This window comes from Madurella fahalii (genome assembly GCF_045866475.1).
Source record: "Madurella fahalii IFM 68171 DNA, scaffold_4, whole genome shotgun sequence".
In the NCBI taxonomy this organism is placed as follows: Eukaryota; Fungi; Ascomycota; class Sordariomycetes; order Sordariales; genus Madurella; species Madurella fahalii.
In genome coordinates this window covers 264,225-283,944 of record NW_027263974.1, presented here as the reverse complement: position 1 = coordinate 283,944, position 19,720 = coordinate 264,225, and the positions used below count along the sequence as shown (strand labels likewise).

At 52.5% G+C, this 19,720-nt stretch overlaps 6 protein-coding genes across 6 annotated transcripts; 3 read left to right on the top strand and 3 right to left on the bottom strand.

The window, feature by feature from the left end:
* Positions 1 to 575: 575 nt before the first annotated feature.
* Positions 576 to 1,800, top strand: MFIFM68171_07086 (Rhodopsin domain-containing protein; the record flags this gene model as incomplete). Its single annotated transcript, XM_071062506.1, has 2 exons — positions 576 to 1,309; positions 1,404 to 1,800. The coding sequence occupies 2 exons, from the start codon at positions 576 to 578 to the stop codon at positions 1,798 to 1,800; spliced, it is 1,131 nt and encodes a 376-aa protein (XP_070918607.1).
* A 1,990-nt stretch (positions 1,801 to 3,790) lies between these two features.
* On the bottom strand, positions 3,791 to 4,870 carry MFIFM68171_07085 (Putative hd domain-containing protein; the record flags this gene model as incomplete). Its single annotated transcript, XM_071062505.1, has 1 exon — positions 3,791 to 4,870. One exon carries the CDS (start codon positions 4,868 to 4,870, stop codon positions 3,791 to 3,793), a length of 1,080 nt encoding a protein of 359 aa, XP_070918606.1.
* Positions 4,871 to 5,809: 939 nt separating this feature from the next.
* On the top strand, positions 5,810 to 6,277 carry MFIFM68171_07084 (uncharacterized protein; the record flags this gene model as incomplete). The annotated part of the gene is made up of 1 exon (XM_071062504.1): positions 5,810 to 6,277. One exon carries the CDS (start codon positions 5,810 to 5,812, stop codon positions 6,275 to 6,277), a length of 468 nt encoding a protein of 155 aa, XP_070918605.1.
* A 546-nt stretch (positions 6,278 to 6,823) lies between these two features.
* On the bottom strand, positions 6,824 to 7,587 carry MFIFM68171_07083 (Endo-1,4-beta-xylanase; the record flags this gene model as incomplete). Its single annotated transcript, XM_071062503.1, has 2 exons — positions 6,824 to 7,232; positions 7,292 to 7,587. The coding sequence occupies 2 exons, from the start codon at positions 7,585 to 7,587 to the stop codon at positions 6,824 to 6,826; spliced, it is 705 nt and encodes a 234-aa protein (XP_070918604.1).
* A 4,639-nt stretch (positions 7,588 to 12,226) lies between these two features.
* Positions 12,227 to 12,709, bottom strand: MFIFM68171_07082 (uncharacterized protein; the record flags this gene model as incomplete). Its single annotated transcript, XM_071062502.1, has 1 exon — positions 12,227 to 12,709. One exon carries the CDS (start codon positions 12,707 to 12,709, stop codon positions 12,227 to 12,229), a length of 483 nt encoding a protein of 160 aa, XP_070918603.1.
* Positions 12,710 to 17,084: 4,375 nt separating this feature from the next.
* Positions 17,085 to 19,463, top strand: MFIFM68171_07081 (Low temperature requirement A; the record flags this gene model as incomplete). The annotated part of the gene is made up of 8 exons (XM_071062501.1): positions 17,085 to 17,270; positions 17,347 to 17,370; positions 17,450 to 17,550; positions 17,616 to 17,683; positions 17,749 to 17,853; positions 17,916 to 18,323; positions 18,385 to 19,058; positions 19,155 to 19,463. The coding sequence occupies 8 exons, from the start codon at positions 17,085 to 17,087 to the stop codon at positions 19,461 to 19,463; spliced, it is 1,875 nt and encodes a 624-aa protein (XP_070918602.1).
* Positions 19,464 to 19,720: the final 257 nt, after the last annotated feature.

Here is a 19,720-nt window from a genome sequence, read left to right as displayed (position 1 = left end):
CTTGTGGAGCACATTCTCCGCTGCAAAAGCAGACGCGTTTAGCTTGGGTGAATTTAAGACCCTGTCATGGGCGGTTTCATTTTAGCCCCCAGTCACGTACTACCACTCGGTGGGCTAAGTGACGTTCATTTGCGGCAAACACTGCCGCCTGCAGCAGGTATGCGCCATAGATATGCCGCTGATAAGGTTACTTGGAGTGGTTGAGTCGCAGTGGGAGTATAGACGCATTGCGACTTCGCCCACAGTCAAGTAGCACAACGTCCTACTGGTTTTGGCAGGTCCTTTCCCCTTTCGCCATCTGGCTTATCCAATAGGTGACGCCTTGACCGGTTGTATTTAATATTCTCCAGACCCTCCCCGCAGCCTTACAAGGCCGTGAGCTTCACCTCGTCCCTACGCATTGCCCCCACAGTCGTAGCCGCAAAGCATTCCCGCAAGCTTATCTGCCCTCGACCGGCTAGGCATGGTAAGGTATGTAAGTAATCGCAAGGATGCCACCGCCCATTGCGTCCTCCACGGCCCAACTCCGTTAGCCCAAGTTGCCGTTAGCACTTAGTTCCCCGCTTCCTTCCACGATGGCTCCCCAGGTATCGGCATCGTCAACTCTACCGCTCTCCACGCCTACCTTCACGCCGAGCCTACCACCCCCGCCCGGAATTACCCCAAATCCGGAAAATCCGGCCTCTCTCGGTGGGCTCGCCAATATCACTCTGAGCGTCTGCCTTCCTTGTGTAACCGTGTTCTTCCTCCTCCGCACCTATTCCCGCGCCTTCGTCAAGCGAACATGGACCGCCGAAGATGCCCTCGTAACCATTAGCTGGGTCGGCACAGTAGCCTACTGCGGCATCATGCGGGCCACCATGTCCCATCACGGAGGCCAGCACGGCTGGGACATCACGAAGGAGCAAGCCAATGAGGCCGCGTACTGGTTTAACGTCGCTGCCATCGAGTACGGCGTCATGATTGGAATGGCCAAGCTCTCCGTCTTGTGGCTTTACCGCCGCATCTTCTCGCCCGTCAGGTGGTCCAAATTTGACATTGCCTGCGTCACCCTCATCATCCTCGTCATCGGTTTCTACGGGACTACCACCATCGTGAAAATATGGCAGTGTGCGCCCCGCGAGAAGATCTGGAACAACTCGCTTCCTGGGAGGTGCCTGGAAATGAAGTGGATATTGAACGTTAGCGGGTGTTTCAATATGGTTACCGACTACCTGATTCTCCTACTTCCCATCCAAGCCGTACGGAGCCTCCGGGTGGAGAAGCTGAAGCGGATTCTTATCGTCCTAGCATTTAGCTTTGGTCTGTGGTACGTTTCGCCGTCTTTTTCCTCCACTCGTTTTACATCTTCTACTTCTTGTTTCCGTTCGACGAGACTAAGACGAGCGCCTCGACAACCATAGTGCGCCCATCTTTGCAACGATCGGCTTTGTCGTCCGCCTCAGAAATAGCGGCAATGCCGACACGACGTGGTATCAACCCGAAATCCTACTCTGGGGCGCGGCGGAACTTGCCTCCTGCAATCTGTGCGTGTGCTTTCCGGAACTGGCGTTCCTGTTCCGCAGGAAAAGGCTCGCGCAACTTGGACCTGGCGGGCGCGGCGAACGCCGTCCGACCTCATCCAACATGGAAGCTTGGCACGAGGCCAAGCCCAAAGTCCCGCCGCCCACATATCCATATTTTACCAAGAGCCTTATGAATACCATTGTTTTGAGCACTAAGAACGATGGACTATATATCGAGCTGGAGAATCAGGCTAGCGTTCAGAACACACCAGCGGCTGCATTCTCGCGCCGTTGAGCCGGAAGCAAAGGTACTACAGTAGCCCGCGCTATGATGCCGGAGCAGTGAAGGCTGCTCTTCCAACCAGTGATAGAGTGAAAGCTTTGGGAATACGGAAAAGGATAGATGCATTTTCAACGGGAGCGGGAACTAATAAGTTGTATCGCTCACTACCTAACCTGGGCAGGATGGGGGTTCTGGTCAAGATGTTGCCATGGCGTGAACCGTATCTCCCAGCGCTACTATTCTAATAGCTTCTCTACTAGTAACACGATAACGCCTAGCCGGGCGCCATGGTGGTTTTAGCAGGCTATGATTGTGCATAGTTGGGTGTCATGATGTCAACAGCATTTCATAATTGCCAGCGCTGGGCTACGCGGTCCAGGTAATGGCAGATACCCCCGCTTCTCCCACTACTGGGCCGCTAGATCAACTGCAGGCCAAGACCCCCTTGTTCCCATCCTTGCTGCGACTCGACTTTGCCAGGCACTTGGATTTGCGCTAGATGCCTGTCGGTGGTCGAGTACGGCAATACTGACGAGAGGCCAAATGCCAAACGAAGATAGATAAGGCTGGCCAGGCGGCGCCTCAACAAATCGGGTCCCTGTAGCCCAGGCAAGGTTAAAAGAACGCGTACAAATAGAGCTCCCTCTGGTTAGAGGGAGACCACTTTGCATGTACAGAAAGCTCGTCAATTAAACTTGCAACAAGTGCCGAAAGATGTGCTGAATAGATGTCCTGTCTAAGGAGCAATGGCCAGGATTATCATGCAAAAGAACAATGGGCCCCCAACGAGCTCCAGCTTCCGGAACGCCATCCTATTAAGTGGCCACGGCTCTATGATCAGAGGGACCCCGTTCCTCGGGGGCAATTTTCCCCAGCTCAATGGCATCGAGTTGGCCCGATTACGACGGCGAGAAACTCCTTCAGCCTCCCAAAGACTAGGGCTTTGGGAGGAGTTAAACATCCTCATCCTGGGCGTAACGGGTGTGGGCAAGTCAACATGGATTAATGCATTTGTCAATTACCATATCCACGACCCCTTGGACTGGGCCCTGAAGTCGGACTTAAAGTAGGTCATCCCTTGTCCTTCACCACGCAGACGAATGGCTCGTCCGACAAAAAAAGGAGGGCCTACGGACATACAAGACGCTCCACGGGATTAAGCCAAACGCAGCATGACTCGTGGCGATGTTCGGTTGTGTATCAAACAGCTGCTGACACATCTGCATCGGAACGTTGCGAAGAATATGCCTTTGTTTCACATTATAATACCTGAGAGTTAAATCACAAACCCGGTGATACCTTCAAGCTCCTCGATACGTTGCTCAAGGAATATGCGACGATCTATGTAGGTTTCTTCGAGCATAATATCTACTGTTTTGAGTCCGAGAGTTTCCAGTACCTGGCGGCTCGCAAGATGGAGGGTCGACGTTGGCTTGCATGAGGACAATAATAGCAGTTGGGATTACTCGGTCCAGGAGTACAGGCACCTGGTGGAATACTTCGAGGGCTTACCTCTCACGACGTTCGGAGCACGATCAACCTCCACGGAAGAACTGTGAGGGGCAAGAGAAGGCTGCCGACGTCGCGTTCCGGGACAAGACGTGCAATGTGTTGGCGGGGAGACCCTGGGATAGCCAAAGGCCCAAGAACGAAAAGAATGAAGACGGTCAATGGAGCAACTTCGACCACAACTCAACACAAATCAGGACGCGGTTCTCGGCAGGAAACGCGAACCGGATCCAACTACACAAGATCTGTGCATCGTCATCGACAGAGCACCATTCCCGGGGAGTTTCCCTCAAGAGGTGGAGTGCACGAGGGATCGGTCGAACGGACAGGGGCGGCGATGTCAAATGACATACTTTGCAGTCAACTGCTACGTTGCTCATTCTAAGAGACTAAGGTAGTGCGCAGGTTTTGGCCTCGTTATTGACGCTTCAAGGGGGCCCGTGGATGGAGCCACTCATACTTCCTACTACTCTAAACCCGCTAAGTACGGATCTCAATCGTATAACAACTTCTGGCGCGCCAGGACGTATTTCTCTCTCTCAGCAGCCCAAGCTGGGGACCATTCCGATAAGGGCTTACACACGGGCGGCGACTCCTCCGACTTAACAGGCCTGGACACATAAACATCCGGGTCCAGAGTCCGGATCTTCGTCCCCCTCGGCAGTCCAAGGCCACAAACACCTTCTTCATTCTCCTGTGCCGTCCCCTCCTTTTCCAACGACCTCATAATCTCGCGCCCTGCATCATCTGTCACACTTCGTAAAGCCTCCCAGAAATTCCCGTCCGACATACTCCACAGAGTTGCCTCGGCTATCACACCATTGCGCACCGCGGCACCGATCAGCTTCCCCGCGCGCTGGTACATATCAATATGCCTTGGATTCGACCACACATCGCGGTCACAAGCGAGATACGCCCTTGCAAGTCTGAGCGCTAGCTCCAAGTCCTCAAGAACGAGAATACGCCCGGGCGATTCCGGGCCAGGGAAGGCAACGACCTCCCGAAAAACACGCCTCGCATCTTCGGCGGCTAACTTCCCAAAGCCCACAGCATCCCGCAGCCCGTAGTCCAACCTGTCGGCGCAGAGGTGCGGCGGAGGTTGCTCCACCAGCGGAAACGCCTCCTCGTTCAAGACGTCCGCACCGAAACCGTGCTCGGCAAGGATCCCCGGCAGGTTGGTAGTCTGGACGTAACGCGCCTTATGAACCTCGTGGAAACTCCCTTCGCCGGGTTGGGACAAGGCCCAGTCGATCACGTGACTAAGGACGGTGTGGCTCACGTCATGGAGGAGCGCGGCGACTTGCTCATCGAGAGCGCTGCCGACTTTGCGGACGAGGAGGAAAGCGCCTACGGAGTGTTCGAGGCGTGTAACTTTGGGTGTGAGTCCTAGCAGGCCGGTGATGCCGTGTTGGTGGACGGTGCTGAGTCGGATGAGGGGTTTGGAGCGAAGGAGGGCGACGAGGATGGGTTCTGTGATAGTGTGCGAGCCATAGAGGTCGTCGTGAATGGTTATGGTGTTGTCGGAGTGGTGTTCCAAAGTTTGGAAGTAGCCTGCTTCTGGGGTGGGAGGCATGGTTGAGTATGAGCTATCAAGGGTTGTATATTGTGCACTGGTACGTCTTAAATGCGGGCTAAGGGATGTGCTGTGATAGGGATTACAGGGTCTTTGTGTTATCAACCCCGCTTGGCCTAACTGGGTAGGTGGACAGGTCCGTAACTTTCGCTGCCCGGAGAGCTAGAGCATATTTCTTCATAGTGAAAAACCACAATAACTTCTGTTTTCCCAGAATATTAACGCCTGGCTTGAAATCAGCAGCACGCTTCCGGTGGTTGTCGGTATCAGCGGTTGCTTCATTGCACGTACCGCACAGAACTTGCACTTCTCGGCCTGGAGGAAGATCGCGAAAACATGCCCGCCCCTGTGACATAATAGGTAGCTCCGTACCATTCATTCAATGCCTCCGAAAGGATACCTTAGTCTGTGCTTCAGACTTGTGCAAGACACAGACCACATGAAACTTGATGCTTCACTTAATGAGGTGTTGGTTAGTAATCGCTGAGCATCCACCGCCTGGAATTGCTTCTGCGTTCTTGGCAGTACGTAAGCATGGCCTGTCTCCAGCCCGTGACAGCGCGTCTCGGACGTGATTTCCTCCGCGCCCAGACGCGCCTCGATACTTGGCGTTCAGGCAGCCATTCAGGCAGAGACGGTGGCCTGTGTTGGAGTTCGATGGAAATGGAGGTTCACAGGTATATGTTTGCTGGGGGATGGAGGGGAGGGGTGGTGGGAAGAGATGAAGATAAATAGGGCTTTCTCCTCCCTTCGGGTTTGTTCTCTCGTCCCTTTCACACCAGTTTTCGATAAGACACTTCCCATCCAAAGCTCTGCAAAAACCCAACCAGTCTTTCCATCAACCCAAAGACCATCAACAACACGCTATCTCCCCAACCATCCACAACACCCACCATCAAACCACCACCAAACTCATATCCCTGAAACAACCTTTCCGCAATGGACCCCGCCAAGGCCCCAACCTTCTTCCTGAATCTGCACACCGCCGACCCCGAAGCCTCCGCCCAGTTCTTCACAGCCATCGGCTTCACCACGGTCCCAGAGTACAGCGACGCGCAATCCAAAACCATGCGGTTCCCCGCTCCCAACGACGCCCTCTGTCTCATGCTGCACGCCCATAAGCGCTTCAAGCAGTTCATCCGTCCCGGAACGGAGACCAACGACGCGACCAAGACTACCGAGGCCTTGTTTACCTTGGGTGTGTCCAACAAGGAGCTTGTTGACGAGCTGATTGAGAAGGCGGTCAAGGCCGGGGGAAGTCCGGATCCGTTTGTCATGGAGGGGTACGGGCAAGAGATGGGCATGTATAGTCGAAGCTTTGCGGATCTGGATGGGCATATCTGGGAGGTTGTGTTTATGGGGATGGGCCATGCTTCTGAAGGCACCGAGAAGAAGGAGGGGGAGTGAAGGTGTCTTGGAGGACGGGGATCACTGACGTTGTGAGGTTCGCAGGGTTCGCAGTAAGGTGGAGATTAGTAGAATGAATATGTTGTTATCACCTGAGGTGTCCTTTAGCAGCTTGCACGTACCATAGTCGAAGGGCAAGGCACCGTCCCTGAAGATGCCCCTGGTTCTTGGGAATTGGTCGTAACTGAGCTCACGTTATTATCTTTTACATCGTGTAGGTACCCAATCCAAGGTAAACCGCCTCCCGGTCCTCCCAAACCCAGTATGTGATATTCTTGAGCTCATTCCACATCTCGCCAAATACCTCGGTGCGTCGCGCGGTATTAAACCAATGGTACGAAGGCCTTGCTAACACGTTTCAGTAACGTTGGGCACTCGTCGAAGCGAAATTAAACCAGCCATACAGGTGAATATTCGAAGCAACATGCCTCCTCGCCTTCTTTGCTACACCGCATCGGGGCGGAAAGTACGCAAATGTCAGCGATGCCGTGGCCAAAATATGTACCATGGCGCTCCGGCGCCTACCAAAGACTCTGTGAACACGCTTCAAGCAGTCCTTTCTCCAACCGTAATATCCGCCTCTCCACTACTACGGTATCCCTCCGTCGCCAGCACTGCAAAATCATGCTTCCCCAACGTAACATTTAAGTTTCGCCATGCATCAAAGTGATTCTTCGGGGTAATTGTGCCGGCCGTCCGTTTCGTCTGGCGAATCGACAACACCTGGTGGATAAGTCTTGCCCCTTCAAGATCCTGCAAAATGAAGCGCCTGGTATGAATATTATACACCTCACCATCGCTCGTAACACTTCCCTTCTTCTCAGCAGTGGTTGATGGATCGTAACTCCCGTAGTTCTCGAGAATGTAATACTCCACCATGGGGTTGCTGGTGAAGCCGTACAGAGAGAGGTATGCATTGCCGGTAGTTGACCAGGTCCCGTTGTACACGACGGTTCTGTACAATGCGTCAGTTTCTGGTTGGGAACAGGATATCAAAAGAAAGGCCAGGCTAACTTCAAGGTATCAACTGATTCCGAGTTCCACCCCTTGCCGGCGACAAAGTTACCCGTACCGTCGCCCCATTTTACCGTGTAGCGACCGCCTTCGTGGTTATTGTACGTCACCGGCTCAACATTGTCGGACCAGAAGTAGTAGAAGAAACCGCCGCTTGTGCCTGTACCCGGTTTGATTCCCTGGTCTGCTCTTGCTAGAGCACTGCTGATAGCATGTGCCGCTTTGGGTTTAGCGGAGGGCGCGGCAAAGGTAACCGTAATTAGAACGGTAGTAAGTAAGGAAGTAAGTAAGTGCATTTTGTTTCCGTCGGATCTTGAATGCACGGCGAGGAAAGTAAGATCAAGGAAGCAGAGAGCGGAGAGGGAGAGAGCTAATGATGGGGAATTGAAATTGGCTTTAGGTTCATAGCATAGGTACTTTTTCATATATGTGATACCTTGCATACGGAAGAGGCGGAATTTACTGCTCACGAGGGAGTTCCCGGAGTTTATTGCCGTTTCGGGAACCTATCCTCGCCTGCTTTTTACTCATCATTGATCAAGGGTAGTATTCTTACAACCAAAGAATTCACGAAGAAGCCTGACCGTAACCCTAGGACGACATTTGGTGTAGTAGATTAGCCGCAAGCGCTCCAATAGTATTCTGGGTCGGCGTTACAGGTTCCGAATTGTGGGGTTCGTCTTGTTTATGGAAGACCCGAACCCTTTAAAGCCTCGGAGCGGTAACGAAAGTGTGGGGTAAATATACTACCTTACCCAACTTTGCGTCACAGCCAGGTATGTGCTGTACAGTAGTTGGTATCTCGCCAAGGGGGGGGGAAGGGGGAAGGGGGGTTTGAGACCCCAATCAACCCATGCTGCAGCGCCACGGCCACACCATGCTCGACCCCCCAACGTGTGTGTCGACCCTGGGCAGTTGCTTTCGAAGATCAGTCGTCCGCAATCCAGGAAACCGTTCGGTTTTACCTAGCATCCATTTTTGACTCCCCGGCCCTGCAAGATATAAAATGACGCTGCCGCTCTTTGTCGTTCCCGACTCGTCGACCATTTTTATCCGAGCCGGTGGCTCCCGTTCTCTCGGTACGAAACACCATTCCCATGCCAGCATATCGCCCACCGCGGCCGCTCACAGAGGACTGGCATTACAATGCGGATCTCATCCGGCGCTTCATAACAACCGTATATCAAGCCTTAGCCCACCCGACAACTCTGAATGGAAGGCTTTGTTCGGCGTTGTTCGGTAATGACTACAGCAGTCAGCTTCACTTACCTTATATTGCTATCGAGTAATCACCTGGTAGTTATTACAGTCATATCTCGCTCCATTTCCTCAAGACCAGCATCATTACAATTTGCTGTACACTCGCTAGTCACTCTTACTCCAAATCCACTCTACACGTCGAATCCGGCAATGGCCCATGCCACTAATACAATGCTACTCACCAACAACCCGGCCAAGGCACACATGAGGACACTGCCCTTGTTCAACCCTTCATAATATGAACCCTCCATCCAATGACAAGTTTGTCTGGGGCTTGGACCTGCAGGATGCTCCCGTGGAGTTTCTGGGGTATCCTGTTTCCATACCTGTGACCCGACGTTTTGATGGGGAAACTGCTGGAAGCAATGTCACAGGGACGATGGATCGTCGTCCCCACGAATCCGATCCTTTAGCATGTTAACATTGAGATTCAAGTGGCCAAAATTACTCTACAGTTTAAACAATGATGCTGGATACCTTCGAATTGACATGACAACGGCCAGACCGGCTCTGGATTACCCGCTTAAACAAGATCCGCGCTGTATAAGTTTGGGTCAGTAAACTAACCCGGACACCAGCATGCATAGGAGATCTATCGGGACTTCACCACCATATAAGGGACAATAATAGGAGCATATCCGGCATTCTGAAATGGCATTCTCCGTGTGCATTTAGATGGGTCAAGTCCTCACAGTGAACCGCTATTCGCTTTCCTACTGGAACGATGCTCCCGAAGTCCGTGCTATATTCTCCAATATGTTGACAGCTGAGCACACGCCCCTACATGATTGTGAGGGCGTCGGATCAACGCCTTTGGGGGAACAGCACTTGCTGGCCACGTCCCACCACAACCGTCCCGCCAAGTGACTCTCGGCTCTTTGGAACCATGTTTTCGTTTTAATCGTCATTACCATGCTCCGGAGTGCTGTTTTGGTTTACCTGAAGAATTATGTTTCTCGAGCGGCCCTTTGATCTAGGGCCTGGACAACTTATATATAAGAACAAAAAATAAATCGTCCGCGGCAAACCACCGGAGGAGGCCGTCGCTCGCGGGTGCGAGTACGACATACTCGCCAACCACTTTCTTTGCACAAGCTTTGCGTTGACGAGGCAGCCACAGACACTTGGCCGGGTTACACGGACATGAATTGAACAGACCTCATCCCGGTGACCAAACCATGGGCGAGAGCGGTATCTACTAAGCCAACTACCGCCGTCACATTTTCCTCTGCGCAGGAATGCTGTGCAAGAAGCAGTGGTGCGCCTCACCAAAAACCGACGGTGTTAGGATTCCATCATTGCTAATGAGGAACACGTCATGCACTGTGCAGTCTTCCCCATGGAGATAACGGAGCGGCACGGTGGCTTCGAACTAGCGCTAGAAGCCCATGACCGTCGAGATGGGTTATGCGGGGACATGGGTGCTCCGCACTACTGATACTGCAATCATAACGAAACCAGATGAGATTTCCTGATTGGTGACTGGGGCCTCTGGACGGTCCACAGGAAGTATTTGGCGTTGTTTGCCGGGTTATCGCAAGCGGGGTGGCAATGGGTGTTCGGGTGGCTCGTTGGTTTCCATAGATGTCCCTAACCTCGAGGATGGGTTGTTGGCTGCGAGTTGTTGGTCGTTAGCACTGGATAATTTGGAGACAATAAGTAATGCATCTGTAGCGGTCGAAGTGCCAAACCTGTCGCTTAGCTGATACTTACCAAGCCTCTGCTGGTTGCTCTAATCTTCCTATCCGGACGGCGGCCCCTTCTCCCTCGGATAAGATGCGCTTTCCTGTCCCCAGACCATTAGTCGTGCTCCCCAGAATTGTCCTCCATTATGTGGGGGCTTTCTACATGCTTTGTTTAACGATTTGCGCCGTTCCTGACTGTTCGCGAGACCCAGGCACCGCTTCACCTTTTTGTGCCATGTTGAGCAGGTTCACCAATACTATCATGACCGATGGTCGAGTTCCGCATATAACAACCTTGCCAGGTCTTCCTGTAATGAAAACTGAGCGGCGAAAAGACAGATAGCAACAATAATATCTCATTACTCAGGCGGTAGACTACTTGTTGGCGCCGGAAGCTTTCACTTTGTTCGCTTACCTCTACTCTCCGCCGGGCTCCCTTAAGTTATCTGACTAGCAGGGCATTGGTCCATCTTCCAGCCCATGATGAGGAGAACACATCCACGGACTACTGCGCTGTGACACCGGTGCGCAGGAGTGGCGAACGCTGAGGAAAAAAGCGACTTCATTCATGGTGTGCAGTGCATGGCTTACAAGCCATCCAAGGCCCGTGTCCATAGTGCTCTTTTCGACAACTTCCATACGTTAGATGCGAGTTTGGACGCCACAGTATATATTCTTTCCTTTCGACGTTTGAATTACTTTTACGCTTGCTTTGCCTGACGCACGTTCATTGCACCGAGCTCCAGCTATCGATGCGATCCCGTTCCAACCCTGGAACCAATATTTCCTCCACGTCTTTTAGAAAACACTGGGAAAATCTTGTGGTTATGTGGGGTACCTGCCGTGAGTCCTCCTATTTACCAGAAACACCTGATCGCTGGATACCGTCGCGTACAGGTACTGGTCCTAGATGTTGGACGCGTGAGTACTCTTCCACTTATCACCCAGAAAGCATCTTCCAGCTCCGGAACCATCGTTGACAGATCTTCTCAGGAATGCCCTTGCTAACGCTCCGGTTTTTGGAAAATTCTCTCGTTTGGCGGAAATGGTAACCCAACAACCGTACTAGGAGTCGCGCAGAGTCATTGCGTTCTTCATGGCAGCTTTTCAGACTTGCAACTTAAGATTGTTGACGGGAGAAAAAATGGGAGCATTCACAGTGAACATTGCTTGTTACACAGCTTCCCGGCTGGCGGTCTCAATATCGGTTTGCCCGTAATCCCGGAGCCCATACACAGTCAGATTACGCGAGCTTCTTTGGAGAACTCCGAGAAGGGCTACTGATGGCAAGTCACGAAGTGGATTGATGGCCACTTCAGCCAGGTTCAGGCCCCAACAACCCCATCTTCATGATGCACTTTGCGTACGTTAACTGATGATTCCTCTAAACTCTTTTTCTAATATGTGTCTTTGCTCACAGCACGAACGACAGCCAAACTGACCGTCCATGGTGGTTGTGGCAAATTGTCGATCCGTCCAATCATGATCTTGAGTAATTGCGGCGTGCTGAATGAACGTGGGAGCAACGGATTGATCGACGACGCTGTGTCGTTGGGGGCTTACCTGGCGCCAGATGTCAAGGTGATGGACCTAATGGCAACTCATTATGGAGGCGTTCTGTGCTACAATTACACGATACAGGAGGATTAGGTCACATGTCCTTAATTATATTATATTGTAACGCACATATGATTTTCACGGGTTTACAGTTTGACTCCAATCGCATGGAATTTAAGCAGAACCTGGGTACACAGAAAAGTCCAGCCTACATGTGGTACTTGTTGGTTGCCAATCTTACCTGCGGTGCCGTTATCTTTGAAGTGATATCCCTTACCTTCCCAACGATTTCCCCAACCTTACAATGACCGGCACATTCAGCTTTAAGTCTGACCGAGCATCGGCAGCAAGGAACCGGATTATTCACAAGAACAGAACTGAGTTTCTCAACATGGAACCCAGTCGCTCCAGACCCCCTTGATGATGGTAGCTGCTACTGGGCCAGGAGGTCAAGTACATTCTGGCAACAGACAATATACCCACCAACGAAACGGATAGTGATGGCCGCACAGCCCTGTGCCACGTTGCACGAGGCAACCACAGCGAGGTTATGAAGCTTCTCCTCGCGAAGGACACCATTGACGTTGGCGTAAAAGAGAAAAGGGGCTGGGCTGCACCCACGTTCGCCGTCGCCCATGACAACGATGTCATGGTCGAAGTGCTCCTGCACAAGGGTCGACCAGACATCAACGCCAAAGCGAAGGACGATGGACGCACCTTGCACAGCTACGCAGCGGGGCAAGGCTACGATGCTATTGTTAGACGTCTTCTCGCCACCGCCAGTGTCGACATCAACGCTGCTGATTTCGAGAACTTGACTCCATTGACATTCGCAGCGGGGCACGGTCACACGAAGGCCGTCCGAGACCTCCTCGCAGCGGACGACATTGACCCGGACTGCAAGGACACTCCCCATGGATGTAGACCTCTGTGCATCGCGTGCGAACAGTGTTACACAAAGATTGCGAGGGATCTTTTGGCGACGGGCAAGGTTGATCCCTACGTCCACATGCTAGGCAAAGGGGCACAAGCCACTCCACCTGGCTGCTATCGGCGTGTGGAAGGATATTGTGAAGATGTTTTTGGATACCGGGAAGGTTGATGTCAGTGCCAACGACAACAATGGCTTTACGGCGAAGGACTGTGCGATCGAGAACAACCATAAGACTTTATTAAAGTACCTTGACTAGAAACCAAAGTTCATAGGCATCCTTTGCTTCTTTTACACCATTTTTCCCCCTTGCTTTTTGTCTTCTCTTTTTCCCATTCTTTCTTTTTTCTTATGTTACTCTCTAACCCTTTCTTTTTTTTTTTTTTAACAAAAGATCTGGTTGTCACGGGAGACAGTTACTATCGTGTTGAAAGTGAGCGGTATAGCTGGACTGTAGAAGTTGCTAAAAACTTTGGGAAGAGAGATTTGCCCTTAAAAGTTCCCTGTCTACTCAGAAGGGTCCGGACCTGGTACCTATTGAGTTGGGGGAAGCTGTCCCCAGGGGACAGGGTCCCTCTGATCAGAGGGCCACACTTACTGGGATGGCGCCTTGGAGATTGCCGAGGGCCCGTTTTACTTCGCACCCTAAGTGTCCTGGCTATTGCTCCTTAGACAGGACAATCAATTCAGCACTCTTTTCCATACCTGCTGTAGACTCAATTGACGAGCTTTCTATGTGTACAAAGCGATCTCCCCCTGACCAGAGGGAGCTCTAATTTGCACATGTTGTTTTGACCTTGCTTAGGCTGCAGGGACTTAATTTGTGGTGGTGTCGCCTGGCCTATCTTGCCTATTTTGTCTGTCTGGCATTTGGCCACCTTTGCCCTTACCTTGTTTTGATGGGTATGTGGGTGTGGATGTGTGTTTCTGCAACATTTCATTATTTCCAATTGGGTTATATTAAAGTATTTGAGCTCGACCTCCACGATTACTCTTCAAGACTCTGCTTTTGTAAAAAGGCTAATAAAGAGGTGTTAGAACTTAATATACTGCTTAATAACGGTGGCTTTATAGTGATACTTTACAAGAAGAGCCAGGGCAGGCATAAGTAGACAGTGCAAGTAAACTGTATATGCGTATATGCCTCTAGCTGTTACTGTTCCTTCATTAGACAGCTGTAGCCTACGGTTCTCTTATGCGTATCTCTTTCCTAGGCTTAGGTATATGGACTAGCCAAACGTCTCGTAACAAGACCGCTATACCGACAGTGAGCTTCTAGTTAACTCGTTCACCCGACAGGCTAGCTACGCTAGTACTTCTTATAGTTATTTGTTAACAATCTCTGTCCTGGTCTTATGTAGATAGGCTTAGACAAGATTTTACCTGCGCCTCTAAAACATATTATAGCGTACGCTCCAGAAACTACGGTTCAGACCGTGGAGGAGGACGGTCGCACTTTGATCTACGCTGCAGCCGTGGCAGGGCCGGACACCAATGGCAAGTTAGTTCGTGGTAGCAGAATGGACTCAACGTGTATGCACATTTCCTAGCTTTTGAGGTCTTCTGAGGAACTGCACAAATTCCAAGCATGCGGCGGTGCTCCATTGCTGGAGGGGCCAAAAGCGCAGGCACTTAGTGACAAGTTGTGAAAAAGCGATGGACCAGGATTTGGCTTTGGCGGACCCCCGAACTGCGCGGTTTTGTTGGAGTCCACTGGGTATCTACCTAATTTAGATACCTTGATCTTCCTGTGCGATGTGCTAGAGCAGACGAGTCCGAACGCCCCTACCCCAGTATGACCTGCATGACATCGCTTGCCCTTGATTGGGCCTTGCTTACCCTTGCTCCGCTCGTGGGATTCACCAGCGAGTCCCGCTCCGCGCAGAGAGTAGGCAGCATCGTCACTGCTACTTATTGAAAGCTTACACGCCGCCTCAAGAGGCCCGCTACCAATAACTTGCCAATAAGATTCGAAGGGGTGTCCGGCCTTTCCGGCCTGAAGTGCTTCCTCTTTTGGAGTCGTCCTCTGGGCGGGGTTGATAACGGCGAGCATGAGGGCCCAGAGCACGAAGATGATTGCGCGCAGCAGAGACCTGAAGATGTCTTCCCTGACTTCCTCGCCATTCTCGCTCTTGTGGTTCTCGCCCGGAAACTGCCCGCTTAAGCGGCACAGCAGGGTGGTAGGGCAGACGAAAAAGACACGCGACGAGCACGCCCATCATGGCCTCATACGTCGTGGTTGGATTGGGCTCGCTGTGGGCTGTGACGATGGCTCTGAGGGACGCGCGCATGACGGCGAAGCTGGGGATGAAGACGCCTATGCGGTTTTCCGGCAGCACAATTAAGAATATCATCCCGAGGGCGGTCTCGATATAGTACGACGTGAAGACGCTGTTGAGAGGAGGGTTCTGTCCAACCAGGCTCACGAAGCCAATGTATGCATTAGGTTACTCACACCTATGCCAGCAAGGCCGCTGCTCCCCACCCAGCCCAGCGACTCGCACACAGAAGCCTCCAAATTGATGACGGACAGTCGGACGTTCTAAGGTGGGCATAAAGTGCTAACTTGCCGCTGGGCCGCCGTCATCAGCTTTCTTCTACTCGTCGGCGAACCAGTAGAGCAGTTGACTGTCCGAAAAGCCCCAATGCTGTCCTCATCGAAGAGCGCGCCGAAGTTGAATGGTGGCCCATGAGACACGAAACCTGATAGGTATCTGCCTTGATCTGCTCGGGAGTGATCATCCATGTTGCAAAGAACTCACCGATCTTGTGCTGCTCTTCTTGGCCCCTCATTAGCCGGTCAACTCAGCGTTGGGGGTACAGTGGGCAAGCTCGACATCTGCTCGGGCTTTGCGAACGATTTTTAGATATGGAGAGATTGTTGGGCCATTCAAGGGGACAGCCGAGGAGTGAGGAATGGGTGACAGGGATCACACTTGTGCTCTCTTCGCTTGAAATCATGCCGGCAAGCAGGCGGCTTGGTTATGTTGCACTCACACGAGGCTCTCGTATTTTCCATTCTGCCCTGTGAGCCAAGTTGACAGCTGTAGTGCTGCCAAGGCCTGGCTGCTACCCAACCAGGCATGTCTTTGCACGGCGCTCACCCCTGATTGGGCCTGCAAAAGAAAGAGAGCAATTCTTCGAGCATGCGCGACAGGGATAACGGGGACCTCCCCAGCAAACGCCGGAACTCTCCCTCTCTGCAGCAACCCCAATCGAGACGTTGGATACCACCGATCAGTGTGGCCAAGGCAGCTGAACACGGCAAAGCTCTTGAACCACGACGCATCTGATGCTTGTGCTTGGTGCCCAAGAGATGGCGGTATTTCGCAAATTATGACTCGTTAACCATGCACACAGCGGTTGGTGAATGTAAGGCTGCCACATCTGACGCCCATAATCTCCTAGCAGCCATGGTGTTTAGCTCGCACTTCCTCCCCTTCGGCAGTTGAGTTTGGTCTGCAATGTCCTTTCTTCGGTGTGCCGAAGCCATGCCCGGTGCTTCTTATTTGACTCCGCCTCCGCGGTCTCGGTGTTGAGCTCCCAAACCATGGTATCGTCCCGCCACGTGATTGGCTTCAGCCGACGCACACAGAATACGGCGAGGAAACGATTCATGCTGTCGTGCACCATAATTACCACAAACACCCAAATATAAGAGCCACTACGTCCTGATAGCCCAATCCGGCCGGATCAAACCCTGTAATATCATCTAGAAACGCCGTGGGGTCATGAGTCGTGACAGCTCCTCGTCGAGGGAAGGCTCCAACACTCGTAGAGCCAAGACTGGGAGAAGAACGACTAGATGCTGCGGAAATGGCGGGGAAGTCCATATTACATTATTGGTGCCGCATGAAACGCAAAAGGTCAGCCCAGTTGGCCCCAGTCAATCGGGTTTTGATGCTTGGACACTGCATGTTTCCCCGCCTGCAGTTGCATCCAGACGGAGCTGAAAATCTGACGGTTCTAATTGGTGCGGGGGGCAGGGGCGGGGTAAGCTCATGCCGTGGTCCCCGGCCCTTATTGCAGCCACAAGGTCGGATGGACCATTGGTGGCGTCTCGCTGCCACATTAATCTGAGGCTCTGAGAGGATGGAGTCACTCGCGGCGGCAGTTAAGACCAATTCTCTCAAGTCTGTCTCCTGCAGAGGACCCCATGCATACAGGGGGGTGGGGCATTGGGTACCATTCCACCCCCGTGGATCGAGGCTGGACCAGAGCTTCATGTCGAGCCTCATAATAAATAACACAAGTGATCGCTCCCATGTTTCTCTCCGGGCTTAGCACTCTAGTTGCTCCACACAATGCTCCCAGCACTCTAAACACATAGACACCGTATAGGGGACCCCGATATCTTATCATGCCGAGATCTAAGCCTGAAGCCGAGGAACCCCTTACCCTGTTTGGGAAGGAGAGAGTCAACAACAATGCCGGCACCGCTGCCGTCGACAAGAATGCCGTCAACGGAAATTCCGGCGACAAGAACGCAGGCGTCGCTGCCAATGTCGCTGCCGCCGACCAGGAGCTCGACGCGCCGCGTCGAGAGGTTCGTCGAAACTCCAACGCCAGCGCCCGCGCCCTACGCCATGACCCGAATCAACTAACCTGAAGTGACACTGCAGAACAGCGAGCCTCATAATCTCATGGTAATCATACCTGCCTCCTCGCACCCATGTCCTGCGCAGAAATATCTTGGGGCTGATTTCTGTTCGGTGTTTCCTATAGCTTCTGTACGACCTGTTCTTCGCGGCGAACATGACCGCCTTCTCCAACATTCACGATACCACCTCTGTGGAGCGCCTGGTGGCGTACGTTGGATATTTTGCGTCAGTGCTCCCGCACTCTACACACTTCAAATGGGCCGAGAAACCCTGACACCTTCGGCTTCTAGGATCCTGTGGTTCCTTTGGTTGAATGTCATGCTCTTTGACGTTCGTTTCGTTGTCGACAGCATCTCGGGTGTGTTGTTATCATCCACCTCTGGAACCCCCCTGTCCGGACGTATTTTGCTCATCACGCTCCAGAGAGGATCCTGCGAGCCATCCACCTCGGCGCCATGGTGGGAGTCTCAGTTGTCGCGCCACAGTACGACCCAGGCCAGCAGGTTAAGGGGACATTTCAGGCGTTTTGTACGGCTCCCCTTCAGGCTAGAATCTGCGATATAGAATAATTACTGACCAGACGAGTTAAGCCATTATTCTCATGGTATCTCGACTCACTCTAGCGGCCCAGTACGGTTTGGCCATCTATCTCCGGAAAGGAGATTTTAAGCCCCACGTCGGCATCTTCAGCAAGGAGGCATCCAAAACCGGTCTCATTGCCATGTGTGCGTGCCACGTCGTTGCTGCGTTGATCTACTTGGGCATCACCTTCCGCTTCACCGACAGCACCAACAGCCGCGTCTTCGTAGCCTGGTACATTGTTGGGGTCTTCGAGACGTGCATCATCTTTGCCGTCTCATACCGGTTCGAGGATCTCGGCTTCAAGGACAAGACACTGCAAGATCGTATGAAGACGGCGACTCTGCTCATCCTCGGCGAGGGTGTCATCGTCGTAGCCGAACATGTCAGCACGATTGTCAAGAACGTGAACTCGTGGAGTACGTTGATGCCTTGCTGTGGCGTCTCAAAGGGTGATGATGCTGACACTTTTACACGCAGCTTCGCAAACCGTCGGCGTCCTCACTGCAACCGTGGCTCTGATCTACGTCTTATTCCAGATTTATTTTGACTGGTCGTGGCCTGCTGATAAGATCAGGAAGGTCTTGAGCACTGAAACGGTCAAGCAGGACCAGGGACAAGACCGTGGCTCGAAAATATCGACGTACTTCTGGAGCCTGGCTCATTTCCCCTTCCACCTCGCGCTGGTGCTCATCATGGAGGGTGCTACGCAATTCGTCATATGGTGGAAGATTGTGGAGCTGATCGACTATGTCAGCAACGAATTCTTCTTCGCCTTCCAGATGACCGAGGCAGAGGGTGGTCCTGGCATTGCATCGAGGATGGTCCGGCATCTGAACGACACGATCAATGTCATCTGGGAGCAATACCCTCGCGATCTTCTCGTCTCGCATTTTCACAGGGAGGAGCTGCTCGGAAAAATCGGAGACTTTTCCGACGAATATTTAACGGGCTTTCCGACCCCCGAGGCGATGGCGGCAACTCAAACGCACGGGGAATTTGTTGAGGCGTTCAGGGCGCTAAAGGTCACAACTCTCAACTCCATCCTCAGGAACTTCAACATCGAAGCGATCGAGGACGCGGGTTGGAGCCACCACCCGGAAACATACGAACAGCACGCCTTTGATGATGCGGCGGCAAGGTTCAACCTAGTGGTAAGTGTACTTTTTACAAGCGCGTCACCACCCGTCTCTGGTTCATAAGTTTATCACTGTCGAACGGGTGTCCGCTAACCGGAACCGATAATGCAGTACATTTACGTCTTCTGTCTCGCAGGAGCAGCTCTGATCCTCATGGCATGCCTGCACATCTTGTCCCGAACGCATTCCAGCACCCCAACGCAAAAGGCTGTCATCGGCGTCAACATCGTTTTCGGTGTAGGGCTGATGCTCCTGGCTAGCATGTCTCGATACGAAGCCCACACTACGTTCTCGACGACTCCTTGGATCATCCCATCCATCTGTTTAATCTTCTTGTTCTCGCTGATCATCATCCACAGCGAGCGATGGGTTGGGGTGTGGAGAGGAGGGATGATCGAGCCCGATTCCGAAGCGAAATAAATGCCTGACAGCTCGTCCTCTCCCCTCGCCTCTTGAGACCAAAAACCATGGAGCCCTGGCTGCTGAGAATGCGGAGGAGAGGACTGAGTAACGGAAGGTATCATCCTATTGGGGTGTAGTGTGGGGGGGGGGGGGGGGGGGGGCCAGGGTAGGACGCGTTTCACACAAGCACGGTTGTCTCTGGTGCCGGAGGAGGTTTGGCCACGGCGTCATAATTACTACTCATGATATCTTGGGAACAATGCGGGCAATAATTA